The 25,451-nt window shown below is 34.6% G+C and overlaps 1 protein-coding gene and 1 long non-coding RNA gene across 5 annotated transcripts in view; one reads left to right on the top strand and one right to left on the bottom strand.

Moving 5' to 3' along the window:
* Window positions 1-25,400, top strand: part of LOC113512276 (kinesin-like protein KIF19) — a 45,714-nt gene extending 20,314 nt beyond the window's left edge. For 2 of the 4 annotated variants that reach the window (XM_052903292.1, XM_052903295.1), the window contains exons 5-14: window positions 17,657-17,898; window positions 18,640-18,813; window positions 18,901-19,066; window positions 19,611-19,726; window positions 19,915-20,193; window positions 22,102-22,279; window positions 22,540-22,753; window positions 23,588-23,720; window positions 24,357-24,491; window positions 24,737-25,400. In XM_052903292.1, coding sequence (XP_052759252.1) covers window positions 17,657-17,898; window positions 18,640-18,813; window positions 18,901-19,066; window positions 19,611-19,726; window positions 19,915-20,193; window positions 22,102-22,279; window positions 22,540-22,753; window positions 23,588-23,720; window positions 24,357-24,491; window positions 24,737-24,827 — 1,728 coding nt within the window. In that variant the 3' untranslated portion in view covers window positions 24,828-25,400. The remainder of the gene's footprint in view (window positions 1-17,656; window positions 17,899-18,639; window positions 18,814-18,900; window positions 19,067-19,610; window positions 19,727-19,914; window positions 20,194-22,101; window positions 22,280-22,539; window positions 22,754-23,587; window positions 23,721-24,356; window positions 24,492-24,736) is intronic. The other 2 variants (XM_052903294.1, XM_052903293.1) reach the window with 2 other exon arrangements.
* Window positions 1,416-2,331, bottom strand: LOC128202564 (uncharacterized). Its single transcript, XR_008253855.1, has 2 exons — window positions 2,107-2,331; window positions 1,416-1,869 (listed from the first exon to the last, which is right to left on the bottom strand). It is a non-coding gene; the product is annotated as an uncharacterized LOC128202564 (long non-coding RNA).
* Window positions 25,401-25,451: the final 51 nt, after the last annotated feature.

The following is a 25,451-nucleotide window of genomic DNA, read 5'->3' as shown; positions in this document are numbered from 1 at the left end:
TATACAAGCTTGGTATTGTACAAAGTTCGTCGTGTAATTGCGGTGCTGAAGTGGCGGACTTGAATCATATATTCTTCTCATGTTCTAAATTTGACCACACCTCCCTTTTTAATCATCTCCGATCCATCCGTGTTCCATTCCCAACTTCTATTCTTACTCTACTTTCTTCCAATGATTCTATTATCTATAAAATACTATCTTCATATATATATGATAACAATATTAAGATTTAGTTATATTACATGAATATATTTATAGTTGCATCAATTGCTTTTCCTATATATTTATAAGTATATTCTCATATGTACAAGTATATCCTTCATATCCTATAAATATCCTAGACCTAATCCTTATCCTTTCTAAATTCGTTTGTGTTAGGTATTTTTATTACTATTATCGTTTCCCCGTTTTGTTCTTGGCAAAATACCCTAATATCGGGGTGAACGCCACAAAAAAGAAAAAAAAAAAAAAAAAAAACTAAACTGTCAAAAAAAGCGCGGGAAACGTTTAAAAAAGCGGGAGTGTTTTTTGATCTTCTTTAAATTAATTTTATTTTTATTTATATAAGGATTAGTCTTTTTTATATATTGTGTATTAGATTGTATATTTAATTGTATATTTTGTAGTAATAGTGTTTGTTGCTGTAAATATTGGTAAGTAAATTACCTATATTAACATTATGGATCCACCTATAGACCCTGGGGGGACAACCCCCAGGTGTCTGCAAATATAACTATTCCATTCAATAATAGTTTTGATATATTGGGTGAATCTAGTATGGACACAGATGGTTCTAGCGTTGCAAGTTCTAAACGTAAGCGAGTACGTGGTGAACGTCGCATTTGCAAACATTGCAATAAAAAACGAAGGAGGCACACCAAGGGTCTTGAATCTAAAATTAAAGATAGTGATTGTCAATGTATTGAAGATGAGAATCAAACTCAAGTATCAATACCAGTTGTAAACAATACCGAGTCTGTTAAACCTGCTTCTCCACCCAGTACTTTAAGCAGAACTTTGTACAATGCCGAGGATATAGCACCTTATGTCGTTCATGTACAAAAAAATGAAACACATCCTAATGATAACACTACATTACATCCTATTGCATTTGGTCGCTTTTTACACACTAATAAGATAAATAATATAGTGAATGGTAGCCTCAAAAGAATAGGAAGAAACCGTTTATCGCTTTCTTTCTCAAATTTTGAAAATGCAAATGCATTTTTAAATAATAGTCACTTAGAAACACATAATTTTAAGGCATTTATACCTTCTTTCCATGTAACCCGTATGGGAATTGTGAGGGGTATTCCTAAAGATTGGACAGAAGAGGAAGTAATCCAAAATATATCAGTACCGATAGGTTGTGGGAAAATTCTAAAAACCAGAAGAATAAAGAAAAAGACAATTAATGAAGGACAACCAAGTTTTATTAATACTGAAACCATTGTTATTACTTTTGATGGACAAATATTGCCAAAAAGAGTATTTATGTTTTACACATCATTAACTGTAGATTTGTACATTTACCCTACTATCCAATGCTATAACTGCTGTAGGTTCGGACATGTCAAGATGCAGTGTCGTTCAAATCCTCGGTGTTATAAATGCAGGCAAAATCATACAGGTGATAAATGTGAAGTAGATGAGGAAAATGTTTCTTGTATCTTGTGTAATGGTTCTCATTCAACAATTAGTAAAAAATGTCCTGAATATGCACGTCAGAAAGTCATTAAAGAAACAATGGCCCATAGTTGTGTTTCTTATGCTGAAGCATCAAAATTTCATCCTCCAACTTCTAAACTATATTCAGATGTATTAACATCATCATCTCCTTCCAATAAATCTCATTTTCAATCTTCTTTCCTTAAAGAGAAATCATCATTACCACATATACAATCATCATATAAAAAAACAGTTACACTTAAACCACGCTCTCCTCAAAAAATACAACAAGGATATGATCGTTCTGCCCATGAAGCCATAGTTAAGGAATATAATATTCCTGCTCCCTCTAATGGTTGTGCATTATCATCAAATAATATTGACAATAATCAATCCATCATTGATATTATTCTCATGCTTATTAAAGTGTTATCGAACAACTTTACCACCGTCCAACGATGCCATGTACAATGTATTTTCTCAATTATTAACTTCTCACAATGGATTACAAAGTCCAAATAATTCAGTGGAACTGTCGTAGCATAACAAATAAGAAATCAGACTTATTTTATTTGATTAATAAATATAATCCTTTTATAATAGCTCTACAAGAGACTTGGTTAAAGCCAGGATATCCTTTTAGGATTTCAGGCTTTACAAGTCTCCGTGGAAAAGCGCGGGAAACGTTTAAAAAAGCGGGAGTGTTTTTTGATCTTCTTTAAATTAATTTTATTTTTATTTATATAAGGATTAGTCTTTTTTATATATTGTGTATTAGATTGTATATTTAATTGTATATTTTGTAGTAATAGTGTTTGTTGCTGTAAATATTGGTAAGTAAATTACCTATATTAACATTATGGATCCACCTATAGACCCTGGGGGGACAACCCCCCAGGTGTCTGCAAATATAACTATTCCATTCAATAATAGTTTTGATATATTGGGTGAATCTAGTATGGACACAGATGGTTCTAGCGTTGCAAGTTCTAAACGTAAGCGAGTACGTGGTGAACGTCGCATTTGCAAACATTGCAATAAAAAACGAAGGAGGCACACCAAGGGTCTTGAATCTAAAATTAAAGATAGTGATTGTCAATGTATTGAAGATGAGAATCAAACTCAAGTATCAATACCAGTTGTAAACAATACCGAGTCTGTTAAACCTGCTTCTCCACCCAGTACTTTAAGCAGAACTTTGTACAATGCCGAGGATATAGCACCTTATGTCGTTCATGTACAAAAAAATGAAACACATCCTAATGATAACACTACATTACATCCTATTGCATTTGGTCGCTTTTTACACACTAATAAGATAAATAATATAGTGAATGGTAGCCTCAAAAGAATAGGAAGAAACCGTTTATCGCTTTCTTTCTCAAATTTTGAAAATGCAAATGCATTTTTAAATAATAGTCACTTAGAAACACATAATTTTAAGGCATTTATACCTTCTTTCCATGTAACCCGTATGGGAATTGTGAGGGGTATTCCTAAAGATTGGACAGAAGAGGAAGTAATCCAAAATATATCAGTACCGATAGGTTGTGGGAAAATTCTAAAAACCAGAAGAATAAAGAAAAAGACAATTAATGAAGGACAACCAAGTTTTATTAATACTGAAACCATTGTTATTACTTTTGATGGACAAATATTGCCAAAAAGAGTATTTATGTTTTACACATCATTAACTGTAGATTTGTACATTTACCCTACTATCCAATGCTATAACTGCTGTAGGTTCGGACATGTCAAGATGCAGTGTCGTTCAAATCCTCGGTGTTATAAATGCAGGCAAAATCATACAGGTGATAAATGTGAAGTAGATGAGGAAAATGTTTCTTGTATCTTGTGTAATGGTTCTCATTCAGCAATTAGTAAAAAATGTCCTGAATATGCACGTCAGAAAGCCATTAAAGAAACAATGGCCCATAGTTGTGTTTCTTATGCTGAAGCATCAAAATTTCATCCTCCAACTTCTAAACTATATTCAGATGTATTAACATCATCATCTCCTTCCAATAAATCTCATTTTCAATCTTCTTTCCTTAAAGAGAAATCATCATTACCACATATACAATCATCATATAAAAAAACAGTTACACTTAAACCACGCTCTCCTCAAAAAATACAACAAGGATATGATCGTTCTGCCCATGAAGCCATAGTTAAGGAATATAATATTCCTGCTCCCTCTAATGGTTGTGCATTATCATCAAATAATATTGACAATAATCAATCCATCATTGATATTATTCTCATGCTTATTAAAGTGTTATCGCAATCAAAAATGATACAAACAACTTTACCACCGTCCAACGATGCCATGTACAATGTATTTTCTCAATTATTAACTTCTCACAATGGATTACAAAGTCCAAATAATTCAGTGGAACTGTCGTAGCATAACAAATAAGAAATCAGACTTATTTTATTTGATTAATAAATATAATCCTTTTATAATAGCTCTACAAGAGACTTGGTTAAAGCCAGGATATCCTTTTAGGATTTCAGGCTTTACAAGTCTCCGTGATGATAGAGCTGACGGATATGGCGGTGTTGCCATATTGGTCAAAAACTCCCTTCTTTTTTCTTCTTTTTCGCTTCCTGTATATAGCGGCATTAATGCAGCTGCTATAATTATAAATGGTATCTGTTTTGTTACTTTATATATTCCTGATCCTACATGCCAAATATATTCACAACTAGAACAATTATTTTCAATTTTACCTAAACCTTTTCTCGTAATGGGCGATTTTAATGCTCAGCACCAATCGTGGGGCAGTTCTACTTCTAATTTTTATGGTGGAAAACTCCTGACGATAATTGACACTTACAACTTATGTATTATTAACTCAGATGTACCGACACGTAGAACTGCACCGAATGAAGGGTTTAGTGCTCCTGATATTTCAATATGTTCTTCTGATTTAGCTTCTTCACTGTCGTGGTATCCTCATTCCTCTACCTTCGGAAGCGATCACTTTCCCCTCATTCTTTCTTTTCCAATTTCCATTCCCTCAAGTCGAAAGAGTGGTCCTCGACTTAAATATAATTTATCAAATGTAGACTGGAATATTTACAAACAATATTTAGATAATAAAATATCGGAGTTACCTATTGTTTATCATGGAAATGAACATCAATGTTGTAATGACTTGATAATTAATATGAAGGAGGTTGCTGATTTATTATTTCCTGTTAAAAATAGTGCTTCAGGGAAAATTCCCTCCCCACCTTGGTGGGACAAAGATTGTACGGAAGCAATTAAAAATCGTAAAGAGGCTGAAAAAAATTATAATAATTACATGACATCAGAAAATTTTGAAATTTACACCGCAGTTTCACGTTCTACTCGAAAACTACTGAAAAAAAAGAAATTGGAAGGTTGGAGAAGATTTTGTTCTTCTATCTGTCCAGAAGTTAATTCATCAGTCGTTTGGAATAATATTAAAAGATTCAGATCTGCCTTTAGTGATCATACATCACGTTCTGCACTCGATTTAACTTTAGCGAATAAATTTTTAGATCGCCTTGCTCCTAGTTATGTGCCGGAATGCCTTTACAATATTTCTCTATCCGTCTCTGACGAATTATCCGAACTTGAGTCTCCTTTTACTCTTGTAGAACTTAAAGGTGTTCTAGCTTGTATTAAAGACTCTGCACCGGGAGAAGACGGTATACCGTATTCCTTTTTTAAAAATGCTAGCGATGCGACATTAATTTACTTTTTAAATATAATTAATTCCATAATTATTTCGGGAAATATACCTACTTCATGGAAGTCTCAGATTATTATACCATTTCTAAAGCCTCATAAACCACCTTCTGAACCATCTTCATACCGTCCTGTTGCACTTTCCTCTGTCTTACTAAAGCTAGCTGAACATTTAGTGAAGAACCGTCTAGAATGGTTTTTAGAAAGTAATAACTTACTATCCCCGAACCAGTTTGGTTTTAGGAAAGGTAAGAGCACCTTAGATAATGTGAGCATTCTTATTTCAGATATTCATATAGCTTTCTCACAAAATTTGTCAATCCTCTCAGCCTTTTTAGATATAAATTCTGCCTATGATAATGTAATAATTTCTATTTTAAAAACTAAATTACAAGCTTTAAATGTACCGGTAATGCTTTCTAATTTCATTATTAATATTTTATCAGAAAGAACAATACATATGGATCTAGATGAAGATACCAAATTATCTAGAACAGTATGGAAAGGCCTTCCACAAGGATCTGTTCTCAGTCCAATTTTATTCAACATATACACATACGATCTAGAATCATTCCTTGATAAATCCGTCAAAATTTTACAATATGCTGATGATCTCTTATTATATTTTATTGCGAAGTCCATAGAATCTGCTTCTGCCAAATTATCTGATTCATTAGATTTGTTAAAAACGTGGTTAGATGCAAATGGTCTTAATCTTTCTGTAACCAAGAGTAGTGTAGTTTTGTTTTCAAGAATGAGATCACCGCAACAAATTAAGGTGCTTTATGATAACTCATACATTCCTATAAAGACTGAAATTAAATTTTTAGGTATCGTGCTAGATAATAAATTAACAGGTCTGTCCCACTGTAATTATATTTCCACGAAATGTGAGCGTAACCTCAACATTCTTAGGTGCCTTGCTGGAGTTTGGTGGGGAGCACATCCCGTTTCACTAAAACTTGCTTATAATGGTCTTATAAGGAGTGTCATTGATTATGGAACTTTTTTGTTAGCTCCAGGAAGTTCATTTGCTTTTAAGAAATTGGATTTAATTCAATCAAAGGCCTTGAGGATTATCTCTGGAGCAATGAAATCAAGTCCAATCAATGCTTTACAGCTCGAAGTCGGTGATCCACCTTTGGTTTTAAGAAGGCAATATTTATCTGATCGCTTCTTTTTTCGTTGTTTACAATTATCTGATCATCCGCTTATTCAAAAGTTATCTCAACTATATATCTTTATTTCGTCTTCATCTTATTGGAAACATAAAAAACCTCCATGTTTAATACAAAGTTATGAAAAATATAAATCCATAGAATCTCCCACTTTTACATCGTCCTGTTTTCCCATTTATAAATGCTCATATCAATCTTTAGTTTTATCTCCTAATATTAAATATGATTTTGGGTTATCAAAAAATGATTCAGAATTGAATGCCAAATTTATGTTTATAACTGACATTGAATGGAATGAATGGCACTACATCTTTACTGATGCATCAAAACCAGACAATAGCGGTTGTGTAGGTGTGGGTGTGTTTCATTCACAATTTAATATCGTTCAAAAAATTAAACTTCCACCGGAATCTTCAGTTTTTACCGGGGAATGTTATGGTATTTTAAAAGCTGTAGAATATATACTTTTAATGAAATTACATAAGGCAATAGTTTTCACTGACTCTATGAGCTCTTTGCAAGCTCTAGCCAAATATCCGTTTAAATCAAAACCAGTTTATCCCATTATTTGTGACATAAGACAAAGTCTTTATCTTTGCATGTTGAGAGGGTATTCCGTTTCTTTTGCCTGGTTACCAGGACACAGTGGTATTAGCGGCAATGACAAAGCTGACCTTATTGCAAGAGAGGCTGTAACTTGTGGTGATATGTATCCGTATCATAATTACTGTAGTGACCTAGCTTGTCTCCCAAAAATATATTTAAGGTATGCCTGGAAGGAATATTGGGAAAAAACAAGTACAATAAAAGGAAGATTTTATCGCCTTATACAACCCGATATTCCTTTCAAACCATGGTTTTGTAAATTAAAGCTTGGAAAGACCGCAACAACTATTATAACTCGTATGCGTCTAGGTCACGTATGCACACCTTCTCATTTATACAAGCTTGGTATTGTACAAAGTTCGTCGTGTAATTGCGGTGCTGAAGTGGCGGACTTGAATCATATATTCTTCTCATGGTCTAAATTTGACCACACCTCCCTTTTTAATCATCTCCGATCCATCCGTGTTCCATTCCCAACTTCTATTCTTACTCTACTTTCTTCCAATGATCCTATTATCTATAAAATACTATCTTCATATATATATGATAACAATATTAAGATTTAGTTATATTACATGAATACATTTATAGTTGCATCAATTGCTTTTCCTATATATTTATAAGTATATTCTCATATGTACAAGTATATCCTTCATATCCTATAAATATCCTAGACCTAATCCTTATCCTTTCTAAATTCGTTTGTGTTAGGTATTTTTATTACTATTATCGTTTCCCCGTTTTGTTCTTGGCAAAATACCCTAATATCGGGGTGAACGCCACAAAAGAAGAAAAAAAAAAAAAAAAAAAAAGTCTCCGTGATGATAGAGCTGACGGATATGGCGGTGTTGCCATATTGGTCAAAAACTCCCTTCTTTTTTCTTCTTTTTCGCTTCCTGTATATAGCGGCATGCAGCATTTTAAATAATAATCATAGTTGTGGGAATTCTAAAAACCAGACCTATAGGTTGTGGGAATTAAAGAAGAATTAAGAAAAAGACTGCTATAATTATAAATGGTATCTGTTTTGTTACTTTATATATTCCTGATCCTACATGCCAAATATATTCACAACTAGAACAATTATTTTCAATTTTACCTAAACCTTTTCTCGTAATGGGCGATTTTAATGCTCAGCACCAATCGTGGGGCAGTTCTACTTCTAATTTTTATGGTGGAAAACTCCTGACGATAATTGACACTTACAACTTATGTATTATTAACTCAGATGTACCGACACGTAGAACTGCACCGAATGAAGGGTTTAGTGCTCCTGATATTTCAATATGTTCTTCTGATTTAGCTTCTTCACTGTCGTGGTATCCTCATTCCTCTACCTTCGGAAGCGATCACTTTCCCCTCATTCTTTCTTTTCCAATTTCCATTCCCTCAAGTCGAAAGAGTGGTCCTCGACTTAAATATAATTTATCAAATGTAGACTGGAATATTTACAAACAATATTTAGATAATAAAATATCGGAGTTACCTATTGTTTATCATGGAAATGAACATCAATGTTGTAATGACTTGATAATTAATATGAAGGAGGTTGCTGATTTATTATTTCCTGTTAAAAATAGTGCTTCAGGGAAAATTCCCTCCCCACCTTGGTGGGACAAAGATTGTACGGAAGCAATTAAAAATCGTATAAAGGCTGAAAAAAATTATAATAATTACATGACATCAGAAAATTTTGAAATTTACACCGCAGTTTCACGTTCTACTCGAAAACTACTGAAAAAAAGAAATTGGAAGGTTGGAGAAGATTTTGTTCTTCTATCTGTCCAGAAGTTAATTCATCAGTCGTTTGGAATAATATTAAAAGATTCAGATCTGCCTTTAGTGATCATACATCACGTTCTGCACTCGATTTAACTTTAGCGAATAAATTTTTAGATTGCCTTGCTCCTAGTTATGTGCCGGAATGCCTTTACAATATTTCTCTATCCGTCTCTGACGAATTATCCGAACTTGAGTCTCCTTTTACTCTTGTAGAACTTAAAGGTGTTCTAGCTTGTATTAAAGACTCTGCACCGGGAGAAGACGGTATACCGTATTCCTTTTTTAAAAATGCTAGCGATGCGACATTAATTTACTTTTTAAATATAATTAATTCCATAATTATTTCGGGAAATATACCTACTTCATGGAAGTCTCAGATTATTATACCATTTCTAAAGCCTCATAAACCACCTTCTGAACCATCTTCACACCGTCCTGTTGCACTTTCCTCTGTCTTACTAAAGCTAGCTGAACATTTAGTGAAGAACCGTCTAGAATGGTTTTTAGAAAGTAATAACTTACTATCCCCGAACCAGTTTGGTTTTAGGAAAGGTAAGAGCACCTTAGATAATGTGAGCATTCTTATTTCAGATATTCATATAGCTTTCTCACAAAATTTGTCAATCCTCTCAGCCTTTTTAGATATAAATTCTGCCTATGATAATGTAATAATTTCTATTTTAAAAACTAAATTACAAGCTTTAAATGTACCGGTAATGCTTTCTAATTTCATTATTAATATTTTATCAGAAAGAACAATACATATGGATCTAGATGAAGATACCAAATTATCTAGAACAGTTTGGAAAGGCCTTCCACAAGGATCTGTTCTCAGTCCAATTTTATTCAACATATACACATACGATCTAGAATCATTCCTTGATAAATCCGTCAAAATTTTACAATATGCTGATGATCTCTTATTATATTTTATTGCGAAGTCCATAGAATCTGCTTCTGCCAAATTATCTGATTCATTAGATTTGTTAAAAACGTGGTTAGATGCAAATGGTCTTAATCTTTCTGTAACCAAGAGTAGTGTAGTTTTGTTTTCAAGAATGAGATCACCGCAACAAATTAAGGTGCTTTATGATAACTCATACATTCCTATAAAGACTGAAATTAAATTTTTAGGTATCGTGCTAGATAATAAATTAACAGGTCTGTCTCACTGTAATTATATTTCCACGAAATGTGAGCGTAACCTCAACATTCTTAGGTGCCTTGCTGGAGTTTGGTGGGGAGCACATCCCGTTTCACTAAAACTTGCTTATAATGGTCTTATAAGGAGTGTCATTGATTATGGAACTTTTTTGTTAGCTCCAGGAAGTTCATTTGCTTTTAAGAAATTGGATTTAATTCAATCAAAGGCCTTGAGGATTATCTCTGGAGCAATGAAATCAAGTCCAATCAATGCTTTACAGCTCGAAGTCGGTGATCCACCTTTGGTTTTAAGAAGGCAATATCTATCTGATCGCTTCTTTTTTCGTTGTTTACAATTATCTGATCATCCGCTTATTCAAAAGTTATCTCAACTACATATCTTTATTTCGTCTTCATCTTATTGGAAACATAAAAAACCTCCATGTTTAATACAAAGTTATGAAAAATATAAATCCATAGAATCTCCCACTTTTACATCGTCCTGTTTTCCCATTTATAAATGCTCATATCAATCTTTAGTTTTATCTCCTAATATTAAATATGATTTTGGGTTATCAAAAAATGATTCAGAATTGAATGCCAAATTTATGTTTATAACTGACATTGAATGGAATGAATGGCACTACATCTTTACTGATGCATCAAAACCAGACAATAGCGGTTGTGTAGGTGTGGGTGTGTTTCATTCACAATTTAATATCGTTCAAAAAATTAAACTTCCACCGGAATCTTCAGTTTTTACCGGGGAATGCTATGGTATTTTAAAAGCTGTAGAATATATACTTTTAATGAAATTACATAAGGCAATAGTTTTCACTGACTCTATGAGCTCTTTGCAAGCTCTAGCCAAATATCCGTTTAAATCAAAACCAGTTTATCCCATTATTTGTGACATAAGACAAAGTCTTTATCTTTGCATGTTGAGAGGATATTCCGTTTCTTTTGCCTGGTTACCAGGACACAGTGGTATTAGCGGCAATGACAAAGCTGACCTTATTGCAAGAGAGGCTGTAACTTGTGGTGATATGTATCCGTATCATAATTACTGTAGTGACCTAGCTTGTCTCCCAAAAATATATTTAAGGTATGCCTGGAAGGAATATTGGGAAAAAACAAGTACAATAAAAGGAAGATTTTATCGTCTTATACAACCCGATATTCCTTTCAAACCATGGTTTTGTAAATTAAAGCTTGGAAAGACCGCAACAACTATTATAACTCGTATGCGTCTAGGTCACGTATGCACACCTTCTCATTTATACAAGCTTGGTATTGTACAAAGTTCGTCGTGTAATTGCGGTGCTGAAGTGGCGGACTTGAATCATATATTCTTCTCATGTTCTAAATTTGACCACACCTCCCTTTTTAATCATCTCCGATCCATCCGTGTTCCATTCCCAACTTCTATTCTTACTCTACTTTCTTCCAATGATCCTATTATCTATAAAATACTATCTTCATATATATATGATAACAATATTAAGATTTAGTTATATTACATGAATACATTTATAGTTGCATCAATTGCTTTTCCTATATATTTATAAGTATATTCTCATATGTACAAGTATATCCTTCATATCCTATAAATATCCTAGACCTAATCCTTATCCTTTCTAAATTCGTTTGTGTTAGGTATTTTTATTACTATTATCGTTTCCCCGTTTTGTTCTTGGCAAAATACCCTAATATCGGGGTGAACGCCACAAAAGAAGAAAAAAAAAAAAAAAAAAAAAAAAAAAAAAACTAAACTGTCAAAAAAGTCTGTTTTGTTCTACTGCCTGTAGTGTGGTAGAACTGAATCGTAGAACTATACGGATATAATATATAATAATATATAATATAATATAAATAGATATTATAGTAGTTATGTATTAATTTTAAGCAAATATATATAAACTTTATCGTGTTTAGTAAGTTATTTTCATGCTGTGTATGTGTATATCTTTTTTTTATATACAACTTAGAATGGCAAACAAGCTGACGGCCCACCTGATGGAAAGTGGTAACCGTCGCCTATAGACTTGAGCAGTACCATGGACATAACAGAGTATACTGTTTCACCGATGATACCCCCCATGCGTTGCCATTCCTGAGGACTCAGGTGTTATTCCTTACCGAGTAAATTCACGCCAGATGCTCTTCAGTATAGTATGAAATATCATATCCCACCCTTCAAACCGAAACACAGCCATGCAAACACAGCTGCTTCACGGTTGAAACACGAATGGGACAGAGGTACCCAAGCAATCGACTTTTGTACAAAGTCTCCGTCTGGTAAATATGCTGTGTTATATAGTAACACAGCCATTCGGAGACGGAAGATAATTTCTGACACGATTTGGCAAACCAATGGTAGATTTGGTTCTTAGATCGATTATTCTTTACATTAATTTTCCTGATCAACATGCTTATTGACATAGTAGATACTCCACCAATAATGATTTGCAAAAATATGCAAATGTCTTTTTTGTCTTTATATTTTCATCTAAAAATAAAATAATTAGAAGGAGACTTTGCACAAAAGTAATTTGCTAGGTTACCTCTGTGCCATTTGCCAAACGCAAAAGCAAAAGCAAAAATGCTGTGAAGCAGTTGCGTTTGCATGGCTGTATTTTAGTTTGAAGGGTTGAGTATGGCAATTACACCATATATTCTGTTATGCCCATAGTACTGTTCAGGTCTATAGGCAACAATTATCATTTTCCATTATATGAGCCGTCAGTTTCCGTAACAAGTTGCATAAAAAAGTGAGGGGAAAGGAATTGTTAGTAATGAGGTTTGCAGCCCCACTGCTAGCAATATACCCTATCAGATCGACCTCCACGCAATTCTTCCTGGAAATCATTTTGATAAATTCTTGAATTTGTTGCGGTGGGCTAATTGATCTGCTTTCATTCTCACTTATCATCTCTCACTGGTATTCTACCAGTGTATGCCGATAGTGTAGGCGGGGCTGCAATTCCATTTTCACCCAAAAAAAGTCAGGGTATGTAATCTCTCTTTTTTTGCAACTTTGAACGGCGGTAACGTTAAGCGGCGCCATTGACAGCACAGTATACTCTCATGTATATAAATTCTCTTTACTATTCTCCACATCAATCTATTTGTCTGCCATTCAATAATATAAAAATGAACTTTGTGTAAAACGAGCAAATGGTCATTTGTCTTCGTCACAATGTAAAGAATCAATATATTGGGGCGGAATATATACATAAGTGTGTAATAACGACGCTAATGATCTGTCGTTTGGGCAGCTCACAAGTTGTTAAACGGAATATGTGATGAGATCCCTTTGTGTAATATTAAAACGAAATTGGTTTCCCTGTTTATACAATTGACTTCTATGCTAATGGTCGTTTTACGTAGGTCGAGATATAAATAAAAGGTTTCTCAAAAATGTATTGCAACCCTAATAAATGAAAAAGTACGAGTATATTGCGTATTTTCACCATTACAGTACAATACTGCTTAGTGGATTCGGTATATTTTATTCTAATATACATGGAGCTACGTATGAGCTAGCTTCGTTTATTTATTAATAATCTCATTGTACTAATAGTATCTGCGAAAGATATAAAGCCGTATAAGACAAAAAATACACTCATTATCGCCATATGTCATTATTGACATATGTCAAGTAGATAAGGTACCCACTGAACACAATGGCAAACAGCAATAGCATATATATCGTGATAGTTAAGATATTAAGAGGTTACCATTAGGTGAATGTGTAACTATTCTTATAACATTACATGATGAAATCATGATCCCTGGTGATCTCGTGTTGGTAAATAAAATAATATAAGAAGTATACTGGTATATAAAACGAAGACTATAACTGTCATTAACATAGCATTATACATCAGACCCATTAGACAAGTGGCGAATCCATCGATGGAATCGTCATTGTTAGCGAGTCCATGAGTTAGAATAAGACACCGGACGTTGTTATCTCATTCTGTATCATGGACTCGCTAGCGAATACGATTCCATCGATAGATTCGCTTGTCGCTTTTTTAGAGGGCCTTAGACATGTCATAGAGCGTAGATGATTGATCTCAATTTAGAACTAAACGATGTCAGCTTTTTTCCTTTTCAAATTGCTGTTCACATTTTTCAAAATTTCCATACCTGGTAGCATTAGCAGTATATTATACTACGCGTATGTGTCTTAAGGTGTTGTTAGATTAAAAAAAAACTTTAAAAGTGATGGTTCTTCGGATATCCAATTGAGTCAACAGTATTCCACATCTATATTGTAGATATACTATAAACATTATGGAGTAAATATGCTTATTTGCAGTTTTGTGTCTTATAGATTATTATAATACTTCCACTAGCTGCACAATACCTGGGTATAAACTCTTTCGAAACGATCGCATCACGTCTGGGGGTGGAGGTGTGGGGATTTATCTACGCAACCAAATCTCTGCCGAAGTAGTGTGTACATCGCAACCGCAGTTCTCTGGGTCTCTGGAGTATTTGTTTCTCTCCCTATCTCTCCATCACAAAAGAATTCTACTTGGTGTCTTGTATAGCCCTAATGACAAGATTGATTACTTTAATATCTTGGAAAATACTCTAGATAACTTGGTTCCTCTTTTTGATCATGTTATACTTATGGGTGATCTAAATACATGTCTTTTGAAAAATGACCATAGGACTGGCAAACTTATTGCTTTAACATCAGCCCTTGATCTCCAGGTCTTGCCTATGCCTAAACCTACTCATTACTTCCACAACAGCAGACCTTCCCTTATTGACTTAATCATAGTTTCACAACCAAATTTAGTATTCTCCCATGGACAAATGTGTTCTCCTTTCTCACAGCATGATTTAATTTATCTGTCCTATAAAGTGCGTCCCCCTAAAAACAGGAATAGGACTCATTTACTTCGCGATTTTAAGCATATGGATGTTGAGCGTTTGAGGGAGGATATGGGGAGTATTGATTGGTCTCCTTGTTGATGGCTTCTTGTATCGACACCATGGTGGGGATATTGAACAGCGAGTTGCTTAAAATTTACAACATTCATGCACCAGTCCGACCGGTACGGATCAAGCATGCTCCTGCTCCTTGGCTTACCCCTATTATTAAGAGAAGTATGGCAAAGCGTGACAGGGCCAAAAGCAGATATAAACATGAGAGATCACAAGTAAACTTTGACACGTATAAAAAACTGCGGAACATCTGTAACAGAATGTGCAGGGATGCCAAACGCCGATACATTCATTCTACTATTCAAAACCTTTCTCAGACCCAAATCTGGAAATTTCTCCAATCACTGGGGGTGGGTAAGTCCTCAGAAAATTGTCAGAGCGGTTTAGATCTCAATGCTCTAAATAATCATTTTTCGTCCTCCTCTGTTACACTCAGTACTGTGACTAAGGCAAATACTATATCATATCTTTCTAATCTTGTCCCACCCGATTGTCCTCCATTCACTTTTAGCTTGGTGACTGTAGATGTTGTCAAGAGAACCATTCGTTCATTATCTACTAAAGCTATCGGTAGCGATAATGTGAGCCTTGATATGATCCTTCCCGTGTTGGATGTTATTTTGCCTGTGCTCACTCACATAATTAACTTTTCTCTCATGCATAATGTCTTCCCATCACAATGGAAAAAGGCTTACGTCATACCACTTCCTAAATCTACTAATCCGACTAGCTTTTCCCAGTACCGTCCCATATCTATTCTTCCCATTCTTTCAAAAGTTTTAGAATCTATAGTTCACAGCCAATTATTTAAATTTCTTTCCACCAACAACCTTTTATGCCCCTTTCAATCGGGCTTCCGACCCTCTCATAGCACTACTGGAGCGCTTCTTAATATTACAGAGGACATACGTCGGGCTATGGATAGCACAAAATTGACTGCAATTGTTTTGTTGGATTTCAGTAATGCTTTCAATTCGGTTGATTTTGATGTTCTCCTTAGCACCCTTCGTGCAGTCAACGTTTCCACTCCAGTTATCGAATGGTTCTCTTGTTTTCTTTTCGGCCGCCAGCAGTGTGTTAGAACCAATGATGGTTTATCGAACTGGGCTTCATTAACTGCTGGCGTGCCTCAAGGCGGTGTACTTTCCCCTTTATTATTTTCTATCTTTATTAATAATATTTCTCGAGTCATTACTTCTCCCTTCCATCTGTATGCGGATGATCTGCAGTTGTATCGTCACTTTATGCTGTCTGAGGTTACACAGGCAACTTCAGCTCTAAACGATGATCTACTGGCTATTCACTCCTGGGCTAAATCATTTGGTCTTATTGTTAATCCAGCCAAATCTCAAGCTATGATTGTCGGTAGTGGCAGGCTGAGGTGTAAGTTGGAATGGTCTCAGATTCCTCCATTGGTATACGAGGGTACTAAGATATCTTATACTGATAAAGTGAAAAACTTAGGACTTATTATGGATAGTACATTGTCGTGGACCTCTCATATTAATGACATTAGTAGACGGATGTACTTTTCATATCACTCTCTCAAACGTCTCCAATACTTTCTCCCTTTCAATACCAAAATTATGCTTGCACAATCTATTCTTCTTCCCATTCTGGATTATGCCGATGTCTGTTTCTTAGATGTGACCGAGGAGCTGCTAAATAAGCTTGAGCGGTTGCAAAATTTAGCGATAAGGTTTATTTTCAGCTTACGAAAATATGATCATGTCTCGGAATACCGCACTCGTTTAAAGTGGCTCCCAATTAGACATCGTCATGAGACACATGTCCTAGCGGTCCTATATAATATCCTTAATAATCCCAATTCTCCTTCCTACCTTCGTTCCCGGTTCCAATTATTACCTCCTCCTTCCAGACCTAGACGTCTTTGTCTGAACCAGTCCAGGGTACTGAAGCTTCCCTGCTGTAAAACCCATTTTATGGGTAACTCATTTGCATATCGTGCTGTACAGCTGTGGAATAAACTTCCCGTGAATATTCAGAATAGCCCGTCTAGCAGTTCCTTCAAAAAAAGATTAAAATCATTTTATCTTTCCAATTTAATTTAAATATAAAAATGATTAGAAGACTGTCATCATTGTGTTCTCTTGTATTTGATATTTATATGTTGTATTTAACGTGTGTATGTATGTGTGTATATGTATGTGTATGTGTATATGTATATATATGTGTATGTGTATGTATGTATATATGTGAATGCATGTGTGTATATATATAATTATTTATAATTTATGTAAATATTTATTTAAATTTCTGTCTTGCACTACTACTGCCCACTCACTACTTCCTATGCCACTGCGTTAGGTTGACTGGAAGAAATCTCTTTTAGAGATAAGTTCGCCTTTGCTAACATTGTTATTAACTTATTGTTGTTACTGTATGTTTTTTGTGCAATAAAGAATATATATATAATAAATTTTATTATTTTAAACATTTTTATTATTAAGACAGACTTTCTTTTGTTTAGATTTATAGGGATGTTAAACGCCCTTTTGTACGTGTAAACATGTACTAAGCATCTGTGAATATAAACGCTTTTATGGTAAGGTTATATATATTTTGTCGGCAGGTAAAGATGTCATACATAGAAATATACAACGAAAATATTAGAGATTTATTGAACCCGAGTGCAGGAACTTTGGAACTGAGAGATGAAGGTGGAAGCGGGGCGCCGGTGGTGGCGGGCTTGAGCGAGGTGCGTGCCACCAGCGCGGCGCATGTCGCCGAGCTACTGGCGAGAGGTGACCGTGCGAGAACCGCTGAACCTACACATGCCAATCAGCACTCCTCTAGGGGGCATGCGTTACTTAGGTAGGTATTTTTTTGTAGATGATAATGGAATGGTAACCGCGCTTGCACTAACGGTTTACGCTGATGGGGCACCTGTGATAAATGATAGGTGAGAATGAAAAGGTAGGTCTATTAATCCATCGTGACGATTACACCTGAAACGATGGTTTCCAGGTGGGACCACGTGGAGGTTAACCTGATAGGGTATATTGTTAATAATGGGGCTGGTAGTCCGCATTACTAACAATTCCAGCTTCGTATATTAGCTGCGGCATATCTACTTTATCCTAGTTGTCGTCCTTCCATCCACCCCATCATTAATAAAAGTGTCCAATATACAATTAGAGACATAGGTTTGTTTGACTGAATGGGTTTTATATTATATATTGAATTCGCTTCTTATATTAATGTGAGACAATGCTATATTTGTTGATTTTATTATTTAGTTTATTTGTTTTTTACTTTCTTGGCATACGCATTTGTTGGCAAGTAGAAAAATACACTTTGTTACTAGTAACTATTAATATATTGTATATTTAGATGTGAACACATAGAGCCAAAGTATTAATTTCGTTTAATTACTGTTTGCCTTAATTAACTATGCAGTTGTTAATTAGTTAGTAACGGATGATTGTGACTCACATGGACATTGACCTTTCATTGTGTAGGTACTTATATTTACTTATAGATATTATATATTCCCAATGAAATGAGGATAACTTATACTTAGGTATTAGTAACATTCAATTGCCTAAATTTCAGTGTTACAGTAAGTACAGAAGTAGAAGGCGGCGTACAGAGAGGGCGGCTGTTTCTTATTGACTTAGCAGGTTCGGAACGCGCTGGATTGCGCGCGCGCAGGCTCGAGGGCGCACACATTAATAGGTCGTTGCTGGCACTCGGAAATTGTATAATGGCGCTCTCTGGCGGGGCCAGGTAACTATAACGCGTGTAATTACTGCTCTATTTATACGCATGTTGCAGGCAAATGGTTGCATATTAAATTTTTGTCTGTTGTGTTAGATACGTGAATTATCGTGACTCGAAATTGACTCGACTACTGCGGGAAGTGCTGGGTGGTCGATGTCGAACGGCCATGGTGGCGCATGTGGCCCCTGGACACGCCCATCGTGAAACTACTCGTTCCACTTTGCACTATGCTCAAAAAGCCTCTTCCATCACCAATAGGGTAAATAAAAATTCATTATTTAGGTAAGATGGTATATATTACAATCAGCAAACTAACATATCGGTGTTAGTTTAGTTGGATAGCGCTTAATAGCGATCTGGAAAATTCAATATTGAATCCCTGTATAAATCTCTTCATTTTCAAATTTGTCTTTGGATCATATAAAAAAGATTGTCACTGGCTTTCTAATTCGGAGGGCACATAAAACTGTCGACCAATAAGCCATTTTAGATGCCCTTGTGTACAACGAAGTCGGCTCAGAGATTATTAACCGCCCCTCACACGAAGAGTTTAGTAGTAGCAAGGTAAAGTTTTTTACTGATAATTTTCGAGATATCGTGATAGATAAGTTATTGCGGCAAATTACAGACAGGCGCCGATATAGCGAATAAATTAAATATAATGGTCTACGGTTATGTATCATTTATAATAATTGTTGAATGTGTTACTATGGATCTTGTCTGTGTTAAATGTGATGATATTATATTATTTAAATGGAAAGACGTTGTATTGTATTGTATTCATATTTTGTGATTTGAAATAGGTCGAACGGGAAATGGTGGAAACACCTATGCATTTATCGCAATATCGTACAGTCATAAGTGAGTTGCGAGAAGAGATAGCACGACTAAAAATGAAGATGAAAGACGACCGTACAAGGTAATAAATAATCTAAGTAACAATAATCTAATTATTTCTCTTTTGTATCTTATACATATGGCATGTATCTTTTCGTTACACTTTAGATATGATTGAATGTTATGAATCTTTTAAAAGAGTCACGTTCATATTATATGAAATTTATACATATTTTATTAAATATTTTTCACAATCATAATAATTTCTAGGTCTAAAGAAGAACATCACATAGAAGAAGAGGTAAATAAAGAGGATGCCGCAGAAAGTGCTGCGCATTTGAAGTCTTTGCGGGAAGCAATCGTATCGACTTTTAAACAACAGATGCGTTTACGGCGAAGACTGATGGAACTAGATAGTCATCTATTAGGGTTGGCTCTGGATGCAGAGAGACAGCATGCAGCTATATCACATTGGGAGGCAAGGTTCAACCGCTTGTACAAACCAATCAATATGCCCGGCTCCAGACTTAGCACGCAACAAAGCTACAGGTAAGGATAAATATTTATAAAAAAAAACAAATGGTATGTATAATCTGCTAATATTATAAATATGAGTTTGTGTAGGTGTTTGGGTGTTTTTATTTATTTATTCTTTATTGACCACATTACAAAAAAATGTTTGGTACATCTGCGGTCAACAACAATTACAGCTCGAAAAAAAGGTGTTTGGTTTTGGATCTTATAATAATTGTGTAAAAGAGAGGTCGTAGTTATTTTGTCTTTTTTTTTACATCAATAATTTCATAATTAGTAAAAGAATAGAGTAAGTGTAAAATAAAACTTACAAGTTTTTAAAATAATTATAACTTACCTATATAAATAAAAATCTATTCTCGAATATATCTAAGCGCATCACATCAGAACGGCAACGCCTAATTAATTAATTCTTAGTGAATTCTTTTTGTTTCGTTTATAAATGCATTTATAATAATAAAGACAAGGTTTGTATGAAAAAAAAATTTTTGAAAAATCATATGGAAAAGTGAAAGTTTAAGTTATAAATCTCCATATAAAAGGAAAAGATTTGGTTTAATTTTTTTATTTCATTCGGGTGTACTACACGTGCGAAACCGGAGTGGGTATCTGGTAATTTAAAAAAGATAGTAGTTCGATTTTAATAACAAAAAGAAAAAAAGAAATAGAGAGTTTCCTAGTACTCCTGTCTCATCGCCCTCATCATTCTTGAATCGAAACCACTGATGTTATAAACAATAGAATCACTGTAGATATTTAGACATAAATAAGACAGATTTTTTAAATGTTTTATTTAGTTGGGTCAAATTTAAATACTCATTAAAAGTAGAAACATATAAGCACATGTGATACCATCCAAATGCCATTTACTAAGTATATCAAAATACACCCTTATATTTTATTTACGTAAATGACCCGATGGTTGGGAAGCGATAAAATAATCAAACACTAGCTGACCTTGTAAAAAAACACCGAGTAGTCCACAGGCTTCGAATTTGGAATTGGATTGTTATCAGTGAATTTATGTGCACCAATGTTGAACATAAACAACGAAAATTTTAATTCAATTCAATGCCTTGAAGAGCCTTGTGTTTATAAATATACTCATTAATAATCCACCATACAATTCATACCTTTTAATTTATGTACTAATATAATATTTTTTACATAATAACATACTTATTTCCATTTCTACTTGTAACCGAAATCTCTAAAATGAATGAGAAGTGACCGAGGCAAATAAAAGGAATATATGGTAATAGGTATTCAATGTGTATAATAAGTGAACAAAGTCGTAGGGACAGTGACAGAAAAGCTACGAAGGAACTATGTATTTGTATTGGTATATACATATCACGTCATGTAATGAAAGTAATGTTTTAAACAAGGTAATAATTAATTATATTATAATTGTTAAATTTTATATAATTCGCAAATTCTGAACTGATTTAAGTAATTATTTTAATTTCTGTAATTTTATTTTTATACCACAAGGTTGCAAACAAACGTATAGTCTGTCTGATGGTAAAAGATTATGTAGCCTATGGACGCATGCAACACTAGGGGGTGTCTCGAGCGTGTTACCGATCCTAAAAACTTTAATATACCCTTTTTGAAGAAACTCGTACTATAGTCTCTAGGGAAAAACTCGGCATGGAGGTCATTCACAGCCATATCATTCCCGCGTTCGCGGAAGAAAATTCCTTTAAAACCGCACTGTACGTGACCATTTTTTTTTTTATCTGAAAGAGATCTCTTCCAGCTAACCCAATAAAGTGATAAAGATGTACCTAATTAGCGGGCAGCTTAAATGAACGAGTGCTGTGATAACAAAATGTTAATTTTTATACTTTTTTCCTATGAAAAATGAGTACATAAGTTATGTTGTTTATTTCTATTAAAATACATTGATTGTTGTATTAGAGGTGGTACTGGATTGTCCACCAGCAGTAGTGAGCGAGCCGAAGCAGAGGTTGCGGTGGAGCAGGCGTGGGCGGAACTCGCTGCCGTTGAACGAGAACAGGAGAATGCTCGGGCCGAGCGCGAGCGAGTGGAGCGTCAGCTCGAGCAAGTCCGACTGAGGGGGGCACAGCTTGAGCAGGTACGTACTACACAGGCTACGAAAAATACGTGGTTAAGTACTTGAAAAAAGTTGTTGCTATTACTTTGAATGTTGGACAATCAATATTGGGTTCTCTATTCGATTTAATTTCATGATTCAATATATTAAATTTGAAATGTGCTTTTGTATGAAAATAAATATGTATTAGTAATAAGAAATACTAATTACTAGAAAGAAAACTGAACTGGTAAAAACAAATTGCAATAAAAAGTACTACAGTAGATTATATTGGCGTACAGGAATTACCTGCACGCATAAGCAGCGGTCCTGAGCGAGAAGTACTGGCACTGGTGTGCCGTGTGCACGAATTAGAGGCAGACAAGCTGGCTCTGCAAGGAGAGCGGGCGGCACGAGCTCACGAGCTGCGCCGCCGCGACCTGGCGCTGCAGCGACGAGACGCACAGCGGCGACTCTCCGACGAAATTATCACTCGACAACGAAGAACGCTTGAAGGCAAGTATTCTATGCTTCGTAGTTTTATTTGGTTACAGATCGTTAACAGAATGAACGCTATAGGTTAAAATAGATTTTTTTTATTAAAGGACATCCTAAAAATAACGATTTTTTTATTGGATAACGCTGCGCTAACGCTAACGATATTCGCTGACAGGGCGCCAGTGAGGGATAATAGGTGAGAATAAAAGGCAGGCAGTTAGTCTATTGTGATGAATACATCGGGAATTCAGCACGATGGTTTGATGGTTGGAAACCACGCGGAGGTCGGCCTGACAGGAAATATTGCTATGCAATGGGACTGATAGTCCGCATTACCAACAATCCTTCCCACTAAATAATGACTTTATTGGTGAAACTGACCATTTTTCCTATGAAAACAAGAATGTAAATTAATGATTATTTGTTAATTAAGAATTCTATTTTCTGTATACAGAATATATGGATTTTTTTGTAAGGAAGGCAAATAAGAAGATGGTCTCACTTATGATGACAATAGCAAAGAATGCAATTAGGAGTTTATTTAAAAAATATGGGACTGGATATTTTGTAAAGTAGGTAGATACCTAATATTTTACTGTGGGAGAAAGATATTGTTAGTAACTGAGTCTAATAACTCCATTGGTCGCAATAGCAATATAACCTATCTGATCTACCTCCATTGTTGAATTTGTTACGAGGGGCAAACTTACATCCTTTATTCTCAGCTATCATACCCTGGTACCCTGCCAGCATATACCGATAGCGGATGCATTTTTATTATTTCATTTTCACCCCCCCAAAAAGATTTAATTTTGGTCATGTGGTAAGCTTGATAAAATATTATGATTTTAGAAATGGGCATAGGCGTGCCACCGGAATTGGCGCAACTGTACGAGTTGTACCAGCAGGAAATACATGCTTCTACGTACACTGAGAGCAACGACATCTACACACCGCCATATCGCTTACCACCTATTTCTACGAGGTAAAATTATATTATAAATTACTAGAATTCTTATTATAATAATGACACGAATATTTTTCGAATTATTATCACAGCTCTATATATTATATTCACACAGATTAGAAGGTTGTCGCATAAAACATAGTGACAGAAAGCATAGGATAATGATGATTAGATTTGTGTTCACTTTGTGTTGTTTATATTTTTATTTAATTTATATTACAATGAATTGACATGAATAGATAGAAAAGTGACAAAATATTATTGCAAATGTATATGTTATTATGATGAAATTATTTTAATTTTTTGTTTAATAAGTTTTTATATTTGCACGCCTACAGTGTGGCAGAATAAGATTGGATTATTTTTCTTGTAAAGTAACACTTATAAAATTGTACCTTATTCCAGTAAATAAATGATTTCAATTTCCAGTAAAAAAACAAAACCCCAGTAGCATTGTAGATGTTCGCTGACATGACACCATTGAGGGATGACAGATGAAGATGGAAGCAGGTCATGTTGGTCTATCTTGAAAATTAATTATGATTTATTCACGATAGTTTCCAGGTCGACTCGATAGTGTATATTGCTGTTAGACCCGATTAATAACAATCCTACTGTCCCCTACAATTTCTGTGTTGTATATTCTTATTGCAGTCTGTCGGAGCTGACATGGTCTGAAAGTTCGAGCGGGTCAGGGCGCGGTTCCAGCTCGGGCTCAGGCGGCACGCTGGCTTTAGATCATCGGCTACCACGTTTAGCTCCTACACCCCGGCCTCGAACTAGATATAGGTAAAATTACGTTATTATATCTAGTCTAAGCGATTTTTACTTAATGTATTTATATACAAAAGTGTATATCAATTATAAAGCATCCATAGTATAAACTGCTTAGTTTATTACTATATGATACACCTAAGGCAAGTTTTAGTTGCAAATATGTCTAGATTTTTGGTTGATTAGGGTGCGTGGTAAACCCTAATGTTTATATCTGTTATTTATAAATACTTAATATCTTTACTTTTTGAATTTATCAGCCAGGCCAGTGCAGCCACCATGAAACGATATGCGAGTGACGACAGCCTGGTGATGGTAGCGCCCCGCGGCGGTGATACGGCCGCACCTTGAGACAACATGAGGCAAGTCATGTCTGGAGAATATCATTTATATCACTAAAAGTGATAATATGTGGATTTCGAGTTTTGCAGATGCAAGTATTTGTCTTGGCTACGTTATAAGTAACGATGGATGTAATTTGAAAAGCACTTGGAGTCGATTCTATTCAACAATGCTGCTTAATGTAGGTATGTCTTTGTCGGATTGTCTATCAACTGATATGTCAGGAATCTTTTAAGTTTTATAGGAATTATTAAAACTGCATTTTGTTAAATTGTTGTTTGGTAGGTGTGATGTAATCACGTCCATCATTAATAAATAATTGTTTAAAATTATATTACAAACTGTTTCTAAAGAATTCTCAAATATTTTCATATTGTTATAAGTCAAAATAGAAAGAGAAAGTATTTGCCAATGACTTCCGCTTCTATAATTACGTACTTTATTTGTTGGTAGATTATAATTGTGTGCTTTATACATACTTAATAATATTAAAACTACTTGTAACAATAATAATTTATCAGTTTGTAAGTACGAATATGTCTAAATTTGTGTTCATGTTAAATAAATGTGATTCGTGTTCAATTATGTATATATTTTATTTCTGTAATGCACCATTTTCTGTTATTAAAAAAA

The sequence above is a fragment of the Galleria mellonella genome, unplaced genomic scaffold (genome assembly GCF_026898425.1).
Source record: "Galleria mellonella isolate WM207_F2 unplaced genomic scaffold, CSIRO_AGI_GalMel_v1 utg139, whole genome shotgun sequence".
In the NCBI taxonomy this organism is placed as follows: domain Eukaryota; kingdom Metazoa; phylum Arthropoda; class Insecta; order Lepidoptera; family Pyralidae; genus Galleria; species Galleria mellonella.
The sequence above is the reverse complement of the archived record's forward strand: the minus strand, read 5'-3'. Positions and strand labels throughout refer to the sequence as shown.